The sequence below is a fragment of the Trematomus bernacchii genome, unplaced genomic scaffold (genome assembly GCF_902827165.1).
Source record: "Trematomus bernacchii unplaced genomic scaffold, fTreBer1.1, whole genome shotgun sequence".
Lineage (NCBI taxonomy): Eukaryota > Metazoa > Chordata > Actinopteri > Perciformes > Nototheniidae > Trematomus > Trematomus bernacchii.
In genome coordinates this window covers 3,371,369-3,392,708 of record NW_022987739.1, presented here as the reverse complement: position 1 = coordinate 3,392,708, position 21,340 = coordinate 3,371,369, and the positions used below count along the sequence as shown (strand labels likewise).

Sequence of the window (21,340 nt, the reverse complement as noted above, 5' to 3'; positions counted from 1 at the left end):
GGGTTCTCACTCGTCCAAAACAAATGCCTTTTCTGGGTCAGACGGGCAGAAGATTCAGTTTCACAACCCTTTTTCAGCTCCAAAATTAATCAATTTAAAATACCACATGTGGAGTCACTTTCCTTTGAGTTGTGGTCCTTTTTTTAAAGGAGAGGTGTCATGGCCATTTCCACTGATCATAATTCCATTGTTGAGGTATACTAAAATAGATTTATATTGTGCATTTTTCCAAACTCACATTGGTTTCTCATACAGCATCTCTGTGAACTACGTGTATTCACTGAATTTCACTCTCTGCCTTTAACGGCTCGTTGTAGTTCCAATAGCTCCAGCCCCCACCCTCCCTGTGAGCACAGTGTGCTCTGATTGGTCGGGACGTTGTGAATCGCGCTGAGCTCCGTGGAGGTGTTGTTTCCTTGTTTAGGATACACAGCCAAACACAGCCAAACTCATCCTGAGCACACACAAACTCACATCCGAAGTAAAAACAATAAGTGTGGCTTGATATTCAGTAAGAAAAAGGTTGATAAACGCTGTGAGAATGGGTCTGCAGAGAGAATTTTGCCGCGATCCCAACTGTCTGTTATCAGCCTGCAGCCAGGGAGGAGAAATCAGCTGAGCTGCCTGCTCCCTGCACACAGATGTGTGTGTGAGGAAGTCCGTGGATTGGTCAATTTGGACCAATCAGCGGGGGCTTAACGTAACGGCCCCGCGGACGTAACGTAACGGCTCCACGGATTGGTCCATTTCGTTCCGGGTACGGCTTGACATCATGCCGTACCCGGAAGAATCAAATGGACAATGACGTATCTCCAACGAGGCGTTTTGGGGAGGTATTTTCTGTGTTAGAGTTTTACTCGCTACAGGGTGTACTTTGAGGGTTTTGACTCTGCACACCGTTTACATGCATAAAAACCTTCATAACACACAAGGGGACGGGTAATAACCGGAAAAGCATGACACCTCTCCTTTAAATCTCACCATAGTGTATCATGTTGCTCTGCCTTAAGATTCTTGAGTGTGATGTCTCTCATTAAATCTTTGTGCTTATTATACCTCCCCACACTTGGGACATTCCATTTCAAACTTAATGTAAATAACGGCAGACATTTTTATATTCCCCCAAAAACATTTGAATCTATTCCACAACACAATGATCCGATGCAAGAACGCCAAAATCATCAACTATGGATAGAAAAAGTCTCTGCACACTCATTTCTAATGCAACAATGTTGACATGAACCAGAGTTTTCCATTCCTTGGCTTTTATATCGGCATTTATCGCTTTCCAGATGTGTGTGCAGAATTCATTTCCCTTAAGAAACTTGTGATACTTATTTCCTCTTCAATTTTATTTTGACCCAGGGATCTGCAGCCAAGAATTTCCCGTGTGCAAATATCGTTTTTCCAAATTGCCCTGATGACGGTTTAGTGAATTACTGGCTTTGGCATAAAAGACTTGCATTGGACCAATTTGTGCTGAGCCTTCCTCTCCAACATATTCTTTAAATATATGTAAATGTATCAATCTGATCATTTGCCACCGCTTTCTCAACAGGTTATCAGACAGAGAGCTTTCCAAGGGTGACTCAGGTTAAGTGTTGTGGTCGGCGAGTGTGTGAGTGCGTGTGTGTGTGTGTGTTTCCACGGGGGAGTGGAGCTCAGCTGACCTCACAATCTGCGGGTCTTCCTGCAGGTCGGCTCCTCCGCTGAGGCTGCCACATGGCTGACTGGACTGGGAAAACTCTGCTTTTCTCTTTCTGTCTCTCTTTACCTCACTCTTCCCTCTTGATTTTGTCCCCCTATCTCTATAATATCACTTTTCCCTCCCCTCGCTCCATCCCCTCTCTCTGGTGTCGGATGTTTGTTTGCGGCCTGTGGTGTGTTCAGTCAGAATTACCGTCAAACTCAGAAGAAGGGTTGCAGAGAGACGCGGATTAGCTTTAACATGCTGAGTAAGACCGCAGCACTCAGAACAGCACATTGCTGCTAATTTGGTACCGCCGCTGATTTATCCTCCACCCACCAGTGCACAAACATACACACTCTCTCTCCTCCTGTCACAAACAATCACTGTTCTCAGACAGAATTGTATTTTTTCTGGGAATGACAATCCTGTTGTTAATGAGCGAAGAAGAGCCTCTCCAAACCTTTGCGAGTGTGTATTGTGTAGACAGTACATGTGTGTGGGAGTGTTCTGGCTCAATGGTAGCTTCTTGGCAGAGCAATGCTCTCCTCTCCCTGGTCGCTAACATCAGGGGACCAGCCAGGCATGTAATGGAAACTTTGGAGATTTAGTGGAGCAGCTTTCTAAATACGACCCCCTGATGTACTGCCTTAGATGACCGCTATTGTACGAACATTACTAAAAACAAGTCATCATAACTTATTATATTTTATGAGTATGAAACATGCTGTGGTTGCTCATAACGCAGGAAAATGAGAGGACGATTTTACGACGTATGCACCTGTTTTGTATTTTGCTCAGACCCACGCGGCGATGCTGATTGTAGCCCGAGGTGGAAACCCATTTCGTTTTTGGGATAAAGCTTCATCATTAGAACAAACATGAACCCTAGCTAAGGGCAAATGAAAGTTTGTTTATCGTCTAAGAGTAAAGGTGGAGATCCGGACAGCAGATAGAAAACAGATGCAGAATTTGGATGCTCCTCAGCGTTAATGGTGTCTGACTGCTGCAGGTTGTTTTGAGCAGATGTGTTGTAGCAACAGGGAACTTGTTGCCGATCCTCCGACTGCGCGTGTGTGTTGGATAACTTGCATGTATATGTCTATGATTGCTTTTGGATATGCATGCTTTCCATGTGTCCATGGAAAATGTCTGTGCCTGTGCCGAGAAGTGATAAATGCACTTACCCGTCCAACATCTGCATCTTTCTAAGATCAAGAGACGGATTAAAAAGCTGCTGCGTAGTAGGCTTAGTTTATTTAAATGCGGATATACATATGTAAACTTGCACACACACAATTGTGTACCAGCTCCTGCTATCTTTTCACACTCCTTCTTTAAATCTCCCCTCCTTTCACAACTATGTCCATATTTGCACTCAGACGCGTTCTCCTGTGTAATTCATCTGAGCTGCAGATTAATTTTTCAGAGCCCAGGCAGCTCTGCCGCTGTCAGTAAGAGGAGGAGGAGGAGGAGGAGGAGGGGGAGGGGGAGGAGGAGGGCTGCAGTCGTCTGGGTCTTGGGAGTGCTTGCCAGCCAGCACAGGTGGCGTTTTGTCTGGATTCTTCCCAGGGAGCGAGGGAGTGTAGGAGGCAGAGGGGCTAAGAAGGAGTCACCAGGACGTACAACGTTTAGATTTATATCTAATCACCTAATTCAGTGATTCAGTACTTGATCCTTTGTAATTGGTTTATTTATTTTTATGTGGAAACCATAGTAAAATTCGACGCACTGAATTGCGTTCTGAATAAAGAAAGGCCTATACTTGGAAGTGCCAAATTGCTTCCTGGAATGGATGAATATGGTTGAATGAAAAGCACGTATGCAGCAGGGGACGGATTGTGTTGGTGTTGAAGTGCAAATGGCAACCCAAGCTCAGTAGTTGAACTGTTATGAAGGATATAACCCCTGTTTTTGTATTCTGTAGTCATGAAATGTGTCATTTTCAGTGTGTAAGCGCTGCCAAATGCACATTGAGCAGCGACTTGGCTCTTCTGAGTGTGTCCTCCCCTCTCTGAGAGCCTGGCAGTTTCTCTGGGTTGTTATTAAGAGTGCTTCATCGCGCTTTGTGATTACAGCTCTGACCAGCCCGACAGACTGCAACCCCCCCCCGACAAACAGCATGCAAATCATTCTCACACTTGAGCCTGCATCTGTGCTGTGAGACACACACACACACACACACACACACACACACACACACACACACACACACACACACACACACACACACACACACACACACACACACACACACACACACACACACACACACACACACACACACACACACACACACACACACACACACACACTCGCTCACACAGATATGCACCAGGCACACACGAACACATGCTGAACGTGTGGGAGTGACACACATGTACTGTCACGCCGCAATTTGTCACACAGTGCTGCGCCATTACAAATGTACACCTCACACTTGACTCTGCACCCCAACTCACACACACACACACACACACACACACACACACTCACACATGGAACACTTCCTCCTTTCCTGTTTTTGTACTGTTGGAAAACGAGAACCCAGCAGGGAGTGAAGTGGGAAGGTGTAGAGGTAGGAGGGTGTTGGGTGGAGCATCTGGAATAACACTCACTCGGCTCTCATATCAGTGCTTTCCCTCTGATCTCTTCCCCACAAACACACACACACACACACACATTCACGTACGGGCTGTCATTTCACATTCCCGCTATCACCACCACCGCTTCTGCTGCGGCTCAACTTCTCTTTCCGATGAGATCAGTGCGGGTGGAGGTCTTGAAGTGGATCCCATCTGGTGTGTGTGTGAGTGTGTAAAGCTGGTGCCATCCTGACTGGGACACTAGTAGTTTGGGGAGGGGGTTGCTGGCTGCTGTCCACCAGTGATCTACAGTACTCTACATCACCACTCACGCTACACAGACACACACACAGACACACACACACACACACACACACACACACACACACACACACACACACACACACACACACAGGCAGCAGATTCCACCCTGCGAAGGCAATCAGCTGTCGGCACTTTTTGTCTTTATAAAGTCAAAGGTCATGTAAATTCCGGCACAGATTCGCTGTTGATGGATTCTTTGTTTTTTCACCCTCATGTTAGTTTTTGTACCCAAAGCCCCTGAGACAGAGCTTCCCGACCCGGAATCAGGACCTCCCAAGCTGTCCTAAAATAAATCTGAGGGGGTCACAAGATGGGGAAAGCAGGAACAAAGAACGTTGTCCTTAACTTAACTGTACATACGATAACTTTTCTATCCTATTTTACCTGTTTTTCTTGTGAAATACAACCCTTTATGCTCTACAATCCAACCAATCAAACAACCTGAGAGGAAATAACTCTTTAATTAGACGGCTGACAGCTCATGTCAAAGTTTTTATATACAAATAATACATATTTTCACAATGTCTCTTCTCTTTATTAGTGCTATTTTAGTATATGTAAACGCTAACATGTTGTAATTGAGAGTGCGTTAGCTATCAGAATCAGAATTTGGTTTATTATTAAGTATGTTTTTTCCTTAAAATGAATTAGCTCTAGTATAATAAATGAACATATTAAGAGAAAATGTGATTAAAATACGAAACAAGAAACATAACAATATAATATTATATAATTTCTTTTTTTTTTAAATGAAGATATGTACAACTTAACTTAATTAAAAAGAAAGACATGTGCACTTAAAATAGTAAAGTAATTAGTCAAAAGTCATGTAATAACAGTTTTTTTTTAAGTTAGGCTAATATACAGTATACACAGTGTAAATGGATGGATAAAAGTAATGGCTTCACGGTTGAAATGATAAAATAAGAGGTGTTGTATTTGCAGTATTGTTTGATCCTCACATCAGTGTATATCAGAGGTTACATCTGTTTAATTATTCCTGCTAACACACCGACTCACTATTCGGTCCTTTTGTCGAGACAGCAGATTAACTTGAAAGTCATTTTTCTCAGTTCCACTACACCAACATTTATTACTTTTCAGCACTGTTGGGCTAAAGCAGCCATTAAGTCCTGTGGTGCTTACACGACTTCTCATTTCAAAGAAAAGGCACGGAAGAATTAAACTGTGACTCGGGTTTATTTAGTCATTAGGCGGGCTTCGTGTAGTTTGACGCCTCACGGTGTGAAAATTAGCTTTAAATCTGTTTCTTGTTTTAAAATCCCGAGGATGGTTTTGGATTACCGCCTGTCAATCAACAGCGGCTCTGTGTGTGTGTGTGTGTGTTTGTGTGTGTATGTTTGCATGTGTGAAGAGGGGTAGACAGTTAAAGTCTCTGCAGGCTATACTCAGACTATATCAATGTGATTGACAGCGTTAATGGTGTGATAATTCTTCACATCAGGCATCTGAAAAGCTTCACTTCACAGAGCGGTTTTGGATAATCAGTCTCTTAAAAATAAACTCAATTTTTCCTCTATTCTCTCCATCATTTTGCCTTTCTTCCCTTCACTTTTACCCCTCCTGCATATTAAGCTCTCCCTCTCTTTGTGTCTGTTTTGTTTCTGCAGGATGAATGCCGTAACTTCATGAAGGTGCTGCTCCGCAGACCGGGGGGACTGTTTGTGTGCGGGACCAACGCCTTCAACCCCCTCTGTGCCAACTACACTGTGAGTTAACTGCAAGAAAACTTCACAATAATTGCTTTTACGTCTGTTCTTCCTAAACAGAGGCCTCGCTTCCCAAACTCAATCAGTGAGTCTGTTCAGGTGAAAATGTACAGCTTGATCAAAGGTGATCGTTCAGCATTTTGTTGTCTTCCTCCTCAGGACTTACTTATCCCTGTCTGGCCGTTCCAGGCAGCGCCATGTTTTTCCTGAGATACAACAGTTATTTCTCTGTGTTTAAACTTTGAGGTCTGCCAGGCTTGTTATGAGAGTCAGAGACGGATAATCAAGAAGAACACAAGAGTGGAGCGGGAGGAGGAGGGTGGATACATGATGTGTTGGCCCGCTTTGATTTCTTTTGCTGGTGGTTAAGAAATCAGAGCTATTTCCCAGCTGGAGGCAGAAGTTTAGAGACTCCAGGGTTCAAGCATTGACTGTAGGAGTCGACTGACCTGAATCCATTAGCCACAGTGTCCTCTGAATATTCCCTCAACTCTGTCCAAGTTAAATAAAGAAATGTCAAATTAAATCACTCCATTTCCACCATTTACAATGTATCTTTTAAGAAAAGGCAATATTTAATACAGGCTCTTTATACCTACACAAGTATATTATAAACTGTGCTTATCTTTGACCAGTTCAAATCTAGTATAACTCGGTATTTCACTCCCTATCAGGCTTGGATTACATGTGCACTTGTATTGGTATTGTAAACCAAAAGTAACAGGAAGTAATCAGGATGCATTACTTGTATATAGTGATGGTTAGATAAGGTTACTGATTGCATGTTTAACAGGTAACTAGTCATTGTAACAGATTACATTTTTTAAGTCCAACCCGGGCTCACCATATATATCTCCTGATGGCTATTAAGGATATATTACTATACTATTCAGTAGTGAACATCTAACTTCTCCAGTCAGCCTAAACCTGTTTCAAAAGTTATTAGTAACAACTGTTTTTCTCTGAGGAAAAACCTAGACTTCTATACATTCATATAAATAAGCCTTACATAACGGATGATTATGGGTTGGCTGAAAACATATTTTTGGACAGAGCTTCATGTCCAGTCCTTGACCCTACAGCCCGCTGTGCTCAATTACAGCAACCATTTCAAACTTTTGGAAGAAAAACCAGACATTAATATTAATCGTCGACTTATTTCACATCATTCTGCAGAACTATTATATGAGCAACGAAGGCTGTTGAGTTGGAAAAAAAGGGAAAGTGAGAATTTGGGGGGGGGGAGGGGGGGTTTTAAAAAAAATTCCTTTTAATATGAAAGGCTTTTTCAGATAGTGTTATTTTCAGTCTCTCACATTTCAAACATACTGAAACACTGAGACGTACCTGGCCTGTTATCTGTCAGCCACTAATGACATTCTACAACGGTGAATAACACACCTGTCTCTGCATGATAGGCTGCCGTGTCTCTGGAGACCAGTTAGCACCGCTAGCTGCTGTGTTATTTATAGATGTTTTTAATGAAATGACACATAAATAATTTCCTTTTCAGCCGTGAATGAGAATTAGACTGTGCTGCTGAAATTCGCTGCTCTTGGCTACTGTGTGTGTGTGTGTGTGTGTGTGTGTGTGTGTGTGTGTGTGTGTGTGTGTGTGTGTGTGTGTGTGTGTGTGTGTGTGTGTGTGTGTGTGTGTGTGTGTGTGTGTGTGTGTGTGTGTGGTGTGTGTGTGTGTGTGTGTGTGTGTGTGTGTGTGTGTGTGTGTGTGTGTGTGTGTGTGTGTGTGTGTGTGTGTGTGTGTGTGTGTGTGTGTGTGTGTGTGTGTGTGTGTGTGTGTGTGTGTGTGTAATAGAGAGAGAGAGAGATGCAGAAGAGAGATTTTGCATCATGATATTATGTGTGTGTGTGGATCCATGTACTTGTGTGTGTGTGTGTGTGTGTGTGTTATTTATGCATGAGAATGTGACTCTCTTGTTGTTGCGGCTCTGCCTAATTGGCACCAGTGAGTTATTAGTTTGCACTTACCGTAACACTCCCTAATTGTCATTCTCTTTGTGGCTTGTTTTCATAATGCTGCTGTAGATGCATTCAAATTGTTTGGAGTTTGCTTATTAATGTGTGCCTCTGTCTGTGTGTGTGTGTGTGTGTGTGACAGGGAGACACTCTGGAGATGGTAGGAGACACAGTCAGTGGTATGGCGAGATGCCCCTATGACCCAAAGCACGCGAACGTAGCTCGGTTTGCAGGTAAGACGCACCTTTTTAGTTTCATCCTTTAATTTCCACCTGAATACGTATCACCAAACTAAGTAATCACATTGAATGTGCTTCATGCTGCAGGCTCAACAGAAGGGAGCAATTGTGATTTTGCAGTTTTATTCATCTGCTTTGTTTACTTCATCTGATTGAAAACACTCCACTTTAATAAAATCAACCGTGTTTGGCAGCTAAAACTGTAGTGAGCCACAACTGTTCAGCTTTAACGTCATCATCTGATACTAACTAGACATAAAAAAAAGAAAAGATTATTTTTATATGCGTAGGAGTGCTGCTGCAATTATGGCACTGCAATTATATTATTGACAGGGCATGTTTGTGATGCAGGACTTTATTAAAACGCTGATGATATCTCAGGCTTTATTGTTTGTAGTCATACTGTTTCTTTGGCAGGCTGTCCAACTAACTGGTATGTGTGTGTGTGTGTGTGTGTGTGTGTGTGTGTGTGTGTGTGTGTGTGTGTGTGTGTGTGTGTGTGTGTGTGTGTGTGTGTGTGTGTGTGTGTGTGTGTGTGTGTGTGTGTGTGTGTGTGTGTGTGTGTGTGTGTGTGTGTGTGTGTGTGTGTGTGTGTGTGTGTGTGTGTGTGTGTGTGTGTGTGTGTGTGTGTGTGTGTGTGTGTGTGTGTGTGTGTGTGTGTGTGTGTGTGTTTGTATGTCAGAGGGAAATCTGTTTACAGCCACAGTGACAGACTTCCTGGCCATCGATGCGGTGATCTACCGGAGCCTTGGGGACAGTCTCGCGCTGCGCACCGTCAAGCACGACTCCAAGTGGTTCAGAGGTACCTGCAGATGTGTGTGTGTGTGTGCACCAGAGGCTGGAGTTTTGAGTGTGTGTCCACATCACTTAGCTGCATGCAGGATCGATACTGGTGTCAGTAGAAGAAGCACTGAGTCAGCAGCCTGACAACTCCACGTTCAGGTCATCGGACAGGGAAGCTGTCAGACGTACCGCTGCTCGACAGAAAATCCACATCACAGTCAAACCCAACTATAACCATGAGACAGTCAAAACGAATCGGACACACAGGTTATAGCTAGTCCCGGGTGTAAAAGCACCAAAATGCATAGCGTGAAACCGAGTTCTGAGAAGCATCAGGGAGTCATAATGCGCTTATTGTTTGGTGTGAAATCCCCTTTCACCATGTAATGAAATTAAGCATGGCCTGTGCCTCTTTCTCACTGCCCTAATGGTACCTCGTGGGAGTGAAGGATGCATTTGCAAATGGAGACACTGTTTGCTGTTTGCTTTTCTCTTTGCACCATCCATATTTCATGATATTTCCCTTCCTCTCGTTTTCCCTCTCTCACAATATAGAGCCGTATTTTGTGAGTGCCGTGGAGTGGGGACCTCACATCTACTTCTTCTTCAGAGAGATAGCCATGGAGTTCAACTACCTGGAGAAGGTATAGCAGTCACTCTGATGAGAAAAATATCCTCCTGTCTTTCTGAACTCTCAGTATTCACACGGTCCATACAGAGCATCTTTTAAAAGGACTGTGGAGGAATGTGTGGTTAAAATGCAAAGCCATATCAAATAAAGTGCCGCTCTAATATCGCTCCGCTGCTATTATTTGAATGTCAATATCAACTATTTTCCCACACCTGCACTGACCTTTCATCCTTGTATTTGTTTGTCTGCATATCTAATCCAACAAATAGTGGTCTGAGTAAACATTTAATGTCTGTATTGACCTAAGAAAAAGCGATTGAATTGCTTTGTACATGGCCCAACCTTACCAGAGCTGGAGATGCATCATTATAACAAATGATATAGATCAGCGTCAGGATCTTCTCTTAAAAATTAACAATTCTTATTTGGGGATAAGTGCCTGCACGAGGTGTTTGACATGTGTACAGAGATCAGAGTAAATGGATACTCAAACAGCGTCACTGTTGTGTGGGTGAGGATGTTCAAAGAAGCAATTTTTGAAATGCGCTGACATTTTTATGAATAATTGATATTAGATTTTAGCATTATAAAACAATGATGTGTCAAAACAGGGTTTCTGCGTTGCAAATAGCATGCAAATGACTCTGGAGAGATCACTCTGAAGTTCCAAACACCTTTTTAAATGTGTCTTTTTGAAGATGAAACACAAAGCTTACACCCCCAGCGTATCATTTGATTTATATATGAGCTGTGCTTATTCAGATACACCTGTCTGAATGTCATTTTCTCCTCTGTGCTTCATGACTCACAGGTGATGGTGTCACGCGTGGCGCGGGTGTGCAAGCGTGATCTGGGAGGGTCTCAGCGCGTCCTGGAGAAGCAGTGGACGTCGTTCCTGAAGGCCCGTCTGAACTGCTCCGTCCCCGGGGATTCCCACTTCTACTTCAACCTGCTCCACTCCACCAGCCCCATCATCAGGATGCACGGCAGAGACATCATCCTGGGGGTGTTCTCCACACCGTCAAACAGGTACAACATGCAAATAAACTCCTGTTAACCAGAAACACAGAAATAATTTCACTTCCCTCTCAGAAATTCCCTCTTTTTACCATCAACCCTGCTGTATATACTTTTTATCTTTTACATACTTTTAGATAACTCGTTCAAGTCGTTGTCTATTATTTTAAGCTAAGTATTTCAAAGGTTATTCTAACGTTTGCGTTAGACTATATTTAACAGTTTTTCTTTTACGGTATTTATTTTAACTTTTCCTTATTAAGGCTTACTGTTTTAATGTGGTTATTTTATAATTTTTTCTAACTATATCCTTCCCAGGGACTACAGATTAATATAATCTCATTATGTTATCTAAAGAGATTATTGTGCATTGACCCTGGTAATTAAATACATTCACACACAAATAGCTATAATAATAATAACTATTTCAACTTACTATCTATTTTAACCATTCATCCATTACTTTTTCTCCATTCAACCAATTGAAGTGTTTTTCAATTACTTTTTCTAACACTTTATTTTAACTATTTAAAATGGATATACAGTTTATAATGTAGCCCTTCTTCTCCGTTGTTCTTGTTTTTAATTACTCAAAGCTAACTACAGTATTTGAACCATTACTTTTTGATAGCTATTTGAATTGTTTATCAGTTCATTACTGCTCCACAACCTTTCCACGTTCTCTGACAGGAGTGCAGACCCTGGATAGGAATCTTTGATCCAGATCAATACCTTACCTGTCTGCCTTCAAATGAGAAGCTTTATTTGACTGCATGTGTGGATAAAGTACGTGCTCGGAGTGCTAGTGTGGCCAGACTGAAGTGGAAGGGATTTTATATCTGTGTCCTCTCTGGAAAAAGAGAAAAGGGGATTCAATCACCCTGAGAGTGTTGTTAAGAAATACACAGACGTAACAACACATCTTGACACACTTCCCATGGAGAGGGGAATAGACACCCAATGTGAAGGAGAACTCACACTGCTCACCTTGAAAACCTAGCAGACCACCATAGTCTGTTCCCTCTGCTATGAAGTCGGAAAGAGCAAGGCTTCCTACAGGCCAGGCAGATCTCAGGAGAAATGAAAGAGGAGCAGAGGTCAGGAGCGTGGGGTACAGAGTAATTTAAGACACATGGAAAGCTTTCATTGAGGACAAAAGGGTGATTTGTTGAAAGACAAGATTAAATTGAAAAAAGGTGAGAGGCGAAGAGAGGATGAGGAAGGATGCTGCACAGTAAATTGGGGATTATTGAAGACTGTGGGTAAAGACAACACACACAGCAAACTGAGTCTGAGAGTCTGGAGTGTGAGCCAAATATTTATGTGAGACACACGTACCGTATACTTCAAATCCTGGATTATGCAGGAAATTCGTTTCTGAATAGAGAGGCAATAATGTTCAAGTGTTGAGTTTTGAATTATGAACAATAATAATGTAATCCTAATACTCAAATAAGCCCTCTGGGTTCTGGCGTTTTCACTCTCCTGTAGTGTGTTATAGTCAGGGGTGCACACAACTTTCTCCCAGATGAGTACCTGGAGTCAGTGTTTGGTACTCCAACTTCTGGCAATTGTCAACGCGGGGGGGGGGGGGGGGGGGGGGGGGGGGGGGGGGGGGGGGGGTGGTTGGGTGGTGGTTGGGGGGTGGGTTTGGGGGGGGGGGGGGGGGGGGGGGGTGCTAGCGATTGTCAACGGAGTACAGAGCTCCGTGACCGCGGAGCGCGTGAACGTTGTGATCAGCTGTTTTAGCGCAGGGCTGCTGTACAGACCCGACGTTAACAGCACCCTGTCTGTGCACACGCACACGGAGACCGACTCTGTCGTCCGGTGATCTAACCGCCTTCTGGAAAAACTTCACAAGTACGTCGGTACGCAAATGCGCTTTGTGACACAAGTGACGGTACGCATTTCAGATTGTTGCTGCGCATGCGTACCTGCGTACCAGTTATGTGCACCCCTGGTTATAGTGTTGTTTGTGCCTGTAAATGTTTGTGGTCAAATCCTCCAAGTTGCCCAGGGATATACAGTATATATAGTCTACTATGGGATAAACATATTTTCTCCATTTTACAAGTATGTATTGCTACAGCATATTGCAGTATAAGAGGCTCAAATTATAGAAAGTATTCAGGACATTTTTTCTGTGATATCTCACTTCTGGAAACTTAATAGCCCTTATACCACTTACTGTGTCTGGCACTGCAGGACATTGCAGAAAACATATAGAAACACTTCGAGACTAGTCTGGAATCAATACAGTGTCCCACTTAAATACAGCCAGCAGCATAGTCATCATTGTCAAAGATCCCAGTATTATACCATCTCTTATTTCTTTTGTATATATCGAGATTCTACTTGCAGGGCAGTGTCTCAAAGCAGTGGGTAAAGGACAGGAGAGAAAAGGAGAGCAACGAGTGGATATAAATCAGAAAGGAGAGAAGACAGAGAGGAGAATTAGGAGGGAGATGGCGAACAAGAGGGGGAGAGATGGATGAGAAACTCAAGGACGAGGAAGTCAATAATGGACAACACGTGCATCCCCTGCTCTCTCTGAGATCTAAAACTGTTTCATCAGCTGCATCTTATCTGTGTGTTTGGAAGGACTACGCTGCGAGAGAAAGCCACCGCCTGCAGAGACAGATGGATGCTTCACACACATAAACACACACACATGCACAAACATGCTCACAATGGTTCCCAGATAACAGCATTTGCAGCATGCCAGCGAGGAGAACCAGCTGAACACACACACCCCTGCTTGGGTAAACTGCCACTGGGTCCGATTTTTAAATAACTGCCAGCCAAGAGAAAACGAAAGGAGGGGGGGGGTTTGATGAATGGATAAGGAGACGTGTGATGGAGGGAAAATACGCATTAAGAGACGGAGAGAATGTGTGAGGTGAGCTGCAAAACTCCCAGTGGCCCACTGTGCCACACTGGCGAAGTGCTTGCCGGACAAATTGCTTTGGCTGGCAGCGTGCAGGGAAAACAGCATGAGGCAGGACCTGGGAGTAACGGAAAAGCTATTCTCTCCTGCCAGTTGGCCCCGGGCAGCATATATGGGACTGTAGAAATGGGAATAATGGGATGAAGTTGAGGTTTAACTGGCCCTCCTAGAGTCTCCCCTGGGCCCTGAGAAGTTACTCATCTCCTCCTGCGCTCGCATACTCAAGGAATCATTTTGCAGGCATAAACCAGCTCCTGAAATGTTATGAAGTTGCGTGTGTGGGATCATTCAGTCTTTACTTTCAGAGTAAAAATCACCTCCAGTTGTCAGTTCCTGCGTGCATCCACCTCTGAAGCCCCAGGCCCTTCCTTTCAAAACTGGATGAAAGAAGATCTCGGATTTCCTACTGAGCACCTCTTGCACTCGCACTCCTGAAGCTCAAGAGGTCAAGGAGGCACAGGGAGCAGCAGCTAACTCAAAAGAGGGAGGATAAAAATATGAGACCTTTGGGGAGAAGGATAGAAAAGTAGCTTTATTCAGCAGCTCAAAAATGTTTTAATACTGCCCTTGTGAACAACAGCAGCACGATGTTTCATGGAAGTCTTAGCGTCACCACGCATCCTTGGACAAGTACAAAAAACAAACAATTATTTATTTGCTTTTGTTTTGGCAGCTGAAAATGTCTATTGCTGCTGGAGCGGACTAACGTGGTCTCATTAGGCTTAATGGAGCCAGGCAGGAATGCAAGAAAAAACATCTCATGCAAAGTCAAATAAATCTGGTGCATCCTGAACGTAGGAGGCCATGTTTGTTTTCAGTCGTAAGGAATCCCATGTCCCATGTACTGGGGTCAGACAGCTGTAAGACCCTCTGGGTATACACAGCAGAGGAGGGGAAACAAGGAGGACAAGGAGCACAGGAGAACAGGTTTACTGTTCCAGAAGAAGTGTGACACAGGAGGATGCACAGATGTGCGCGCTAGTCCCCCCGGGGGCCGAGACAAGTAGAGAAAACAAGGGGATACACAGTGAGTTATCTAGCTAGGGCTTAAGAAATAGACTTGGGGAGGGAACCCATGTGTATTGGACAGCAGGGCCCTTGTCACGAGGACAAACAGAGTTGTTACAGGGGTCCACATGAGCATGGATACTCTGGATGTGGAAAAAAAGGAAAATCTACAGAGAGCTGATGTGAAAAGGTCAAAGAAAAGTATGATAAATTAAGGTTGCTAGAATACAAAAAAGAAAGTAGATCAGTTCAGAGGTGCGCGGGAGAATAAAGGGAAGGATGAATAATATTTTTTAAAAGAAGTTAAGGCTAGAAGTTCAGGCGAGGTAAAGAAAAGTCTTATTATTAGCGCCTAAGTTTAAAGGTTTAACAGCTTCACTGGTTTAATATGAAACTTTTTGTGATGTAGGTTTGATATCTGAGCTCTATTCTTTCATAACTGTAAATTGGTCTGCACTGAAGGACTATTAAAAATGATGAAAAATACATTTATATCCCAGTGCCCGATAGTATGTGTGCTGAAAGATAATAAGTGTAGAAGTGATAGATTTGCATACTAAATAGCTGGCGTTTGAAGGATTGTATGTCTGCTCTGTAACAAATGTGAGTTCACCAGACTTTTATAGCGTCTAATTCCAGGCAAGAAAACAAATAAGTACCGAAAATGTCAAACTTTGTCCCTAAAAAAAACCAGTGGAGCCTTGTTTCATCGAACTAACAAAACACATTTTGGGTAGATTGGACCAGAGGTCAGTAAGTTTAGTGCTGGCCATGCCCTTTGCAAAGTTTATTCCATCATGTTTATCTGATTTTGCTGTGAAACGTTCGCAAAGTTTATCTGAAAGCCCTCTGGATCCATTCTAAGATAGTGGAAATTTAAGTCAAGCCTATCCATGAAGTTAACAAAAACAAAGCCTTAAAAAAAATATAATGAAAATGATCCGGGAAAATATACAAAGACCTTCTGAGAGAAGTTTGTACAGTATACATACAGAGAGTCAGACTAAGTGTGTAGGATTTCTGACCTTTGAATGTTTGAACCTTTTAACCGCAGTGCTAAAGCTCCCATGTGATTATAGATACCATATTTCACATGGTCTATGTTTACGTTATACATCCCAAAGTTTTAAAATTCTCGACATTTGTCAAAGTTAAACCCCTAATTACAGGATTGACATTGAAACTTCCCCTGACTCCCACTTGTCTCTCCTTATCCAACCTGACGAGGCATCACGTGTCTGTGAGGACTGTTTGTGTTATTCCAAGCTGACGGAGAAGCTTGTTAAACAGTGAGGAAGTACTTCAGACTCGGACGAGCTATGTATCTTCTCTGGACAGCCTGTCGCTCAACCCTAGTCAAGGAGAACGAGTGAAGAACGAGTGGACAGAGAGAAAGAAAAGTGGTCGAAATGTGGGAAAATGGAAGGTGTGTACAAGAAATCGACACACATGGATTACAAAACAAAGGAAGGAGAGACTACTAAACAGTGGAAATGTAATTAATTAGCCAACATTCAGAGGGAAAAACAGCCAGAGGCCTTTTGGCTCTCTTCTGCGAGACCCAGCACCCGACGTGGGGCAGACTCAGTGACCTGCAGGGGGTGGATAAGGTATAGAGAAAAGGAAGCCAAGCTGGCACGTGCAGAGCTGGCAGACATGTCACACATAACATCTGGTGCCAGCGGCCCAGAGGGAGGCGGCATATCGGATCCGCCTGCAGCTCCGCCACGCTGGCCGGGGGTTGAGTCACATCCCTGCCCATGAATGATAAGTACTGAGGGAGACGGCGTGACCTGATCAAAATGGCACGACTCCCCGCTGCAACCCGAAATCCAGCCTCCGGGCGCTGCCTTACCAAACAAACCCTTCAGTGGCTTTCAAGGGGGCCACTCAAAAGCAACACGGCTCAGAATCATGACCATCAAACGAGAAGGAGAGAGGATAGCAGAAACAGATATGTGGGACTTCTGTAGCAGCAGGTGGAAAGTGACTCAGTCTCTCAGGTTTTCTCAATGCGTGTATAAGGTATTAGCTCTTAGTCACTAGCTCTCACACCACGCACTCCATTAGTCATCGGCGAGGACACATCCAGAGCAGAGAGGCGGGACTCGGAGCGTGAAGCATGGGATGTTTTTCAAAAACACATTCCTTATCTTATCCTGACTATCCTCTCTTTACCGGATTGATGTAGCATCTCAGTGCGGAGATAGTGTGTCTTTGGATGAGTTTGTCTCTGTTTGTTGGTGTGCGCATGTAGGATATGGACACTTCCCGGAGCAGATGTTGTGTTCCCTGTGGCAGGGTTCACGAGCAGTTGAGCAGCCTCCGATGTGCTCTTTTTATTTGGATGTGTTGTAAGGATTAAAAGAACCCCCTCCCCGCCACAAGTTGTGAAAGGGAAAATATTCAGTGACTCATTTCCTTTTTCCTTTTATATTCCAGGAATTCCAGCCAAGATCTTTTCATGTGTCTAATCTAGCTATTGCATCCGCCGCATGTCTATTCTTCGCCCACGGAGTTGACGACGTCTATCTTATCCAGCCTTTCTATCCGTCTCAGTAACAATTTCCTTTGTGTTGAAATTTTCAACGTCAAAATAGGAACAGCCCAAATCCAATTTGTCACCTTCGCTGGAAGCCTTTCCCTTTTTGCACACTCACAAAAGACTTTCTACTTTTAAACGTCTTTGCTTTTTTACGTTTCACAGCCTATTTGTCAGTGATGGTATTATCATCTACCTTTTATTCTGACATGTATTCATTCTGTTAGAAAGTAGAGCCTAACACAGGACTTCAAGTTCTTTCAAAGTGTGTTATCAGTTGATGTCTCACCTATCCGTCTCCCCTCTCTGTCTCCCCTCTGTCTCACCTCTCTGTCTCACCTCTCTGTCTCACCTCTCTGTCTCACCTCTCTGTCTCACCTCTCTGTCTCACCTCTCTGTCTCACCTCTCCTCTGTCTCCCTCTCTGTCTCACCTCTCTGTCTCACCTCTCTGTCTCACCTCTCTGTCTCACCTCTCTGTCTCCTCTCTGTCTCACCTCTCTGTCTCACCTCTCTGTCTCCCCTCTCTGTCTCCCCTCTGTCTCACCTCTCTGTCTCACCTCTGTCTCACCTCTCTGTCTCTCCTCTCTGTCTCACCTCTCTGTCTCACCTCTCTGTCTCTCCTCTCTGTCTCACCTCTCTGTCTCCCCTCTCTGTCTCCCCTCTGTCTCACCTCTCTGTCTCCCCTCTCTGTCTCACCTCTCTGTCTCCTCTCTGTCTCACCTCTCTGTCTCCGCTCTGTCTCACCTCTCTGTCTCGCCTCTCTGTCTCCCCTCTGTCTCACCTCTCTGTCTCACCTCTCTGTCTCACCTCTCTGTCTCACCTCTCTGTCTCACCTCTCTGTCTCACCTCTCTGTCTCCCCTCTGTCTCACCTCTCTGTCTCTCCTCTCTGTCTCACCTCTCTGTCTCACCTCTCTGTCTCTCCTCTCTGTCTCACCTCTCTGTCTCTCCTCTCTGTCTCCCCTCTCTGTCTCACCTCTCTGTCTCCCCTCTGTCTCACCTCTCTGTCTCCCCTCTGTCTCACCTCTCTGTCTCCCCTCTGTCTCACCTCTCTGTCTCCCCTCTGTCTCACCTCTCTGTCTCCTCTCTGTCTCACCTCTCTGTCTCCGCTCTGTCTCACCTCTCTGTCTCCCCTCTGTCTCATCTCTCTGTCTCCCCTCTGTCTCACCTCTCTGTCTCCTCTCTGTCTCACCTCTCTGTCTCCGCTCTGTCTCACCTCTCTGTCTCACCTCTCTGTCTCCCCTCTGTCTCACCTCTCTGTCTCCCCTCTGTCTCACCTCTCTGTCTCATCTCTCTCTCACCTCTCTGTCTCCCCTCTGTCTCACCTCTCTGTCTCATCTCTTTGTCACCTCTCTGTCTCATCTCTTTGTCTCCCCTCTGTCTCACCTCTCTTTCTCATCTCTTTGTCTCACCCTCTGTCTCATCTCTTTGTCTCCCCTCTGTCTCACCTCTCTGTCTCATCTCTTTGTCTCCCCTCTGTCTCACCTCTCTGTCTCATCTCTTTGTCTCACCCTCTGTCTCACCTCTCCGTCTCATATATTTGTCTCCCCTCTGTCTCACCTCTCTGTCTCACCCCTCTGTCTCACCTCTTTGTCTCTTGTCTCTCCAGTATCCCAGGTTCGGCGGTGTGTGCCTTCGACATGGAGCAGCTGGCTTCGGTGTTTGAAGGGAGATTCAAGGAGCAGAAATCATCTGAGTCCATTTGGACACCTGTTCCAGATGACTTCATCCCCAAGCCAAGGTGCGGAGAGCTGTAATACGTGTATACACACCTGTGGTTAGACTGCTATCAGAGGAATACTCTAATGTACATCAATCTGTATTCATTCTGTCACAATATCAATCAGTCAACTGTTTTCAACTATGTATGAAGCACTTTCCATATACGATATACTTTATTGTCCCTGTACGAATATTTGTTCTGGACTCCTGCTGCAGTTCCACAAAAGATTACAAATCCTACACACTACATAGTACACATTAAAAGACAATAACATATTAACCCCAAAAACGTACAGTATGTATATATTCACAGGTTGGACATACGCATATCCACAGACACACCTACTGACAATGGCGAACTATTGCACACACTTCATGGCTTTGGAATGCTTTACATAACATTTAAAAAAGAAATTGTTAAACCCCCTCCGCATCCATTGACAGAGCCGTTTCTTCAAATTGGTTTTCTTGAAGCCTCATGGAAAAAAATATTCTTTCCATTAAAAATATGTTGGGTATTACAGTAGGTCATACCAGTTGTTCTTCTTATTGCTTCTCTTCCAGCTACAGTCAGTATTCAAGAAAGCTGTTTGGTTTTGGAGTGTGTGGTATTGAATGTTAAAACCCAGGCCTGTAGACATTTCAGTAAACTCAAATGTATGTGGAGGTGGGAAATTCACTTTTCACAAGGATATACAGTATATCGTCTGTGCCAATCTAAAGGCATGTTTTGACCTCATGCACATAGCCTTGCAAAATACATAAGGTTAATTTGATTTAATCGAATGAGTCTCTTGTTGAAAAGTTTGATGGATGGCATACATTCAGACAGTCTAGACTGCTTCATTGTATAACTATATCTTTACAGAAGCTTGAGTTAATCACAACAGACGGTCTGCTAAACATCTGCTGTAACGTTTTGTCCCCAGACCCGGTGGCTGCGCTGTTCAAGGATCCAAGTTTAACTCCTCCAACGCCTTCCCTGACGAGATGCTCAACTTCGTCAAGACCCATCCTCTGATGGATGAAGCCGTCCCCTCTCTAGGACAGAGACCCTGGATTGTACGAACCATGGTCAGGTGAGACTGATCTCAGATAAGCAGTGTAACACAAAACATGTCCCTGAGTTATTATGTTACAGAGAGGCAGGGAATTTTTTTAATGAACATTTTCGGAGAAGCTTTATAATGCTCAATCTGTTTGCAAAACTTTTTCTTTTTCACTGATGTTCAACCGAAGCATAAAACAAGTTTTTCATGGTTATTTTGAGGTTTATCAAGATTAGGTGGAGATATTGGAGAATATTAAAAAAGACAATGACTTTATTAGCAATGATTTATGATCATTTAAAGTGGACCTATCATGCTATATTTTGAATAATATAGTGTAGGACCATACCTATATAAGGCATATTTATACTTTTTTTTTTTCAAAATACCAAACAGATCATGCATTTTAGCCATGCCTCATTTTGCTCAATTTGACATTTTTTAGCTCTGTTTTTGCAAGGGCAGATTTTGTGAGAACAGCACCACCTACAGGCCTGGCATATGTACTACAGCGTCTCCAGCGCTTTCGAACGGCAATGGCCGTGGCTGTCTCCTCCTGATTGGTGGAGTTGGCCCAATAGCCGTAGCCCCACCGTCCTGACGTCAGGACAGTGTTCAAATCTGGATCAGTTTTTATCAGATCCGTTGCAGCCCCTTTTTTAGAGATTTGGGTATGGAGGAAAATAGAGAGGGTTGTGTTTTCTGACACTTGGTGAGTTCCCTGGAACACCGGGGACACATATTCATGTATAAAAGACGTACAAAAGTGCATTTTGCATGATAGGTCCCCTTTAACAAAAAACATAATCATATCCTTACTTTGATGCTTTGTATTCCAGTCATCCACCGTGACAGCCTTTAAATGATTTCCATTAGCTACTAACTCCACACATAAAAAACTGTTTCTATTCAACATAATCATAGCGTTAATTCAGTTTTCATTCATTCATATTTGGCAAAACAAATTAGAAACACAAAAAAAAGTGTTTCTGGAGAGTTTACAAACAATGCATGCTGGGAAATCATCTGACTGTGTTTTTGAAACTTAATTTCATGACTTCAGCCAGCACTGAGCATTGCATTCAATCAACTCATCATTAAAGT

General features: G+C 43.7%; 1 protein-coding gene across 1 annotated transcript in view; it reads left to right on the top strand.

The window, feature by feature from the left end:
• sema6bb (sema domain, transmembrane domain (TM), and cytoplasmic domain, (semaphorin) 6Bb) overlaps positions 1–21,340 on the top strand; it is a 148,971-nt gene that overhangs the window by 83,449 nt on the left and 44,182 nt on the right. The window contains exons 6-12 of the mRNA XM_034146661.1: positions 6,228–6,326; positions 8,442–8,532; positions 9,221–9,340; positions 9,877–9,965; positions 10,764–10,981; positions 19,075–19,206; positions 20,117–20,266. Coding sequence (XP_034002552.1) covers positions 6,228–6,326; positions 8,442–8,532; positions 9,221–9,340; positions 9,877–9,965; positions 10,764–10,981; positions 19,075–19,206; positions 20,117–20,266 — 899 coding nt within the window. The remainder of the gene's footprint in view (positions 1–6,227; positions 6,327–8,441; positions 8,533–9,220; positions 9,341–9,876; positions 9,966–10,763; positions 10,982–19,074; positions 19,207–20,116; positions 20,267–21,340) is intronic.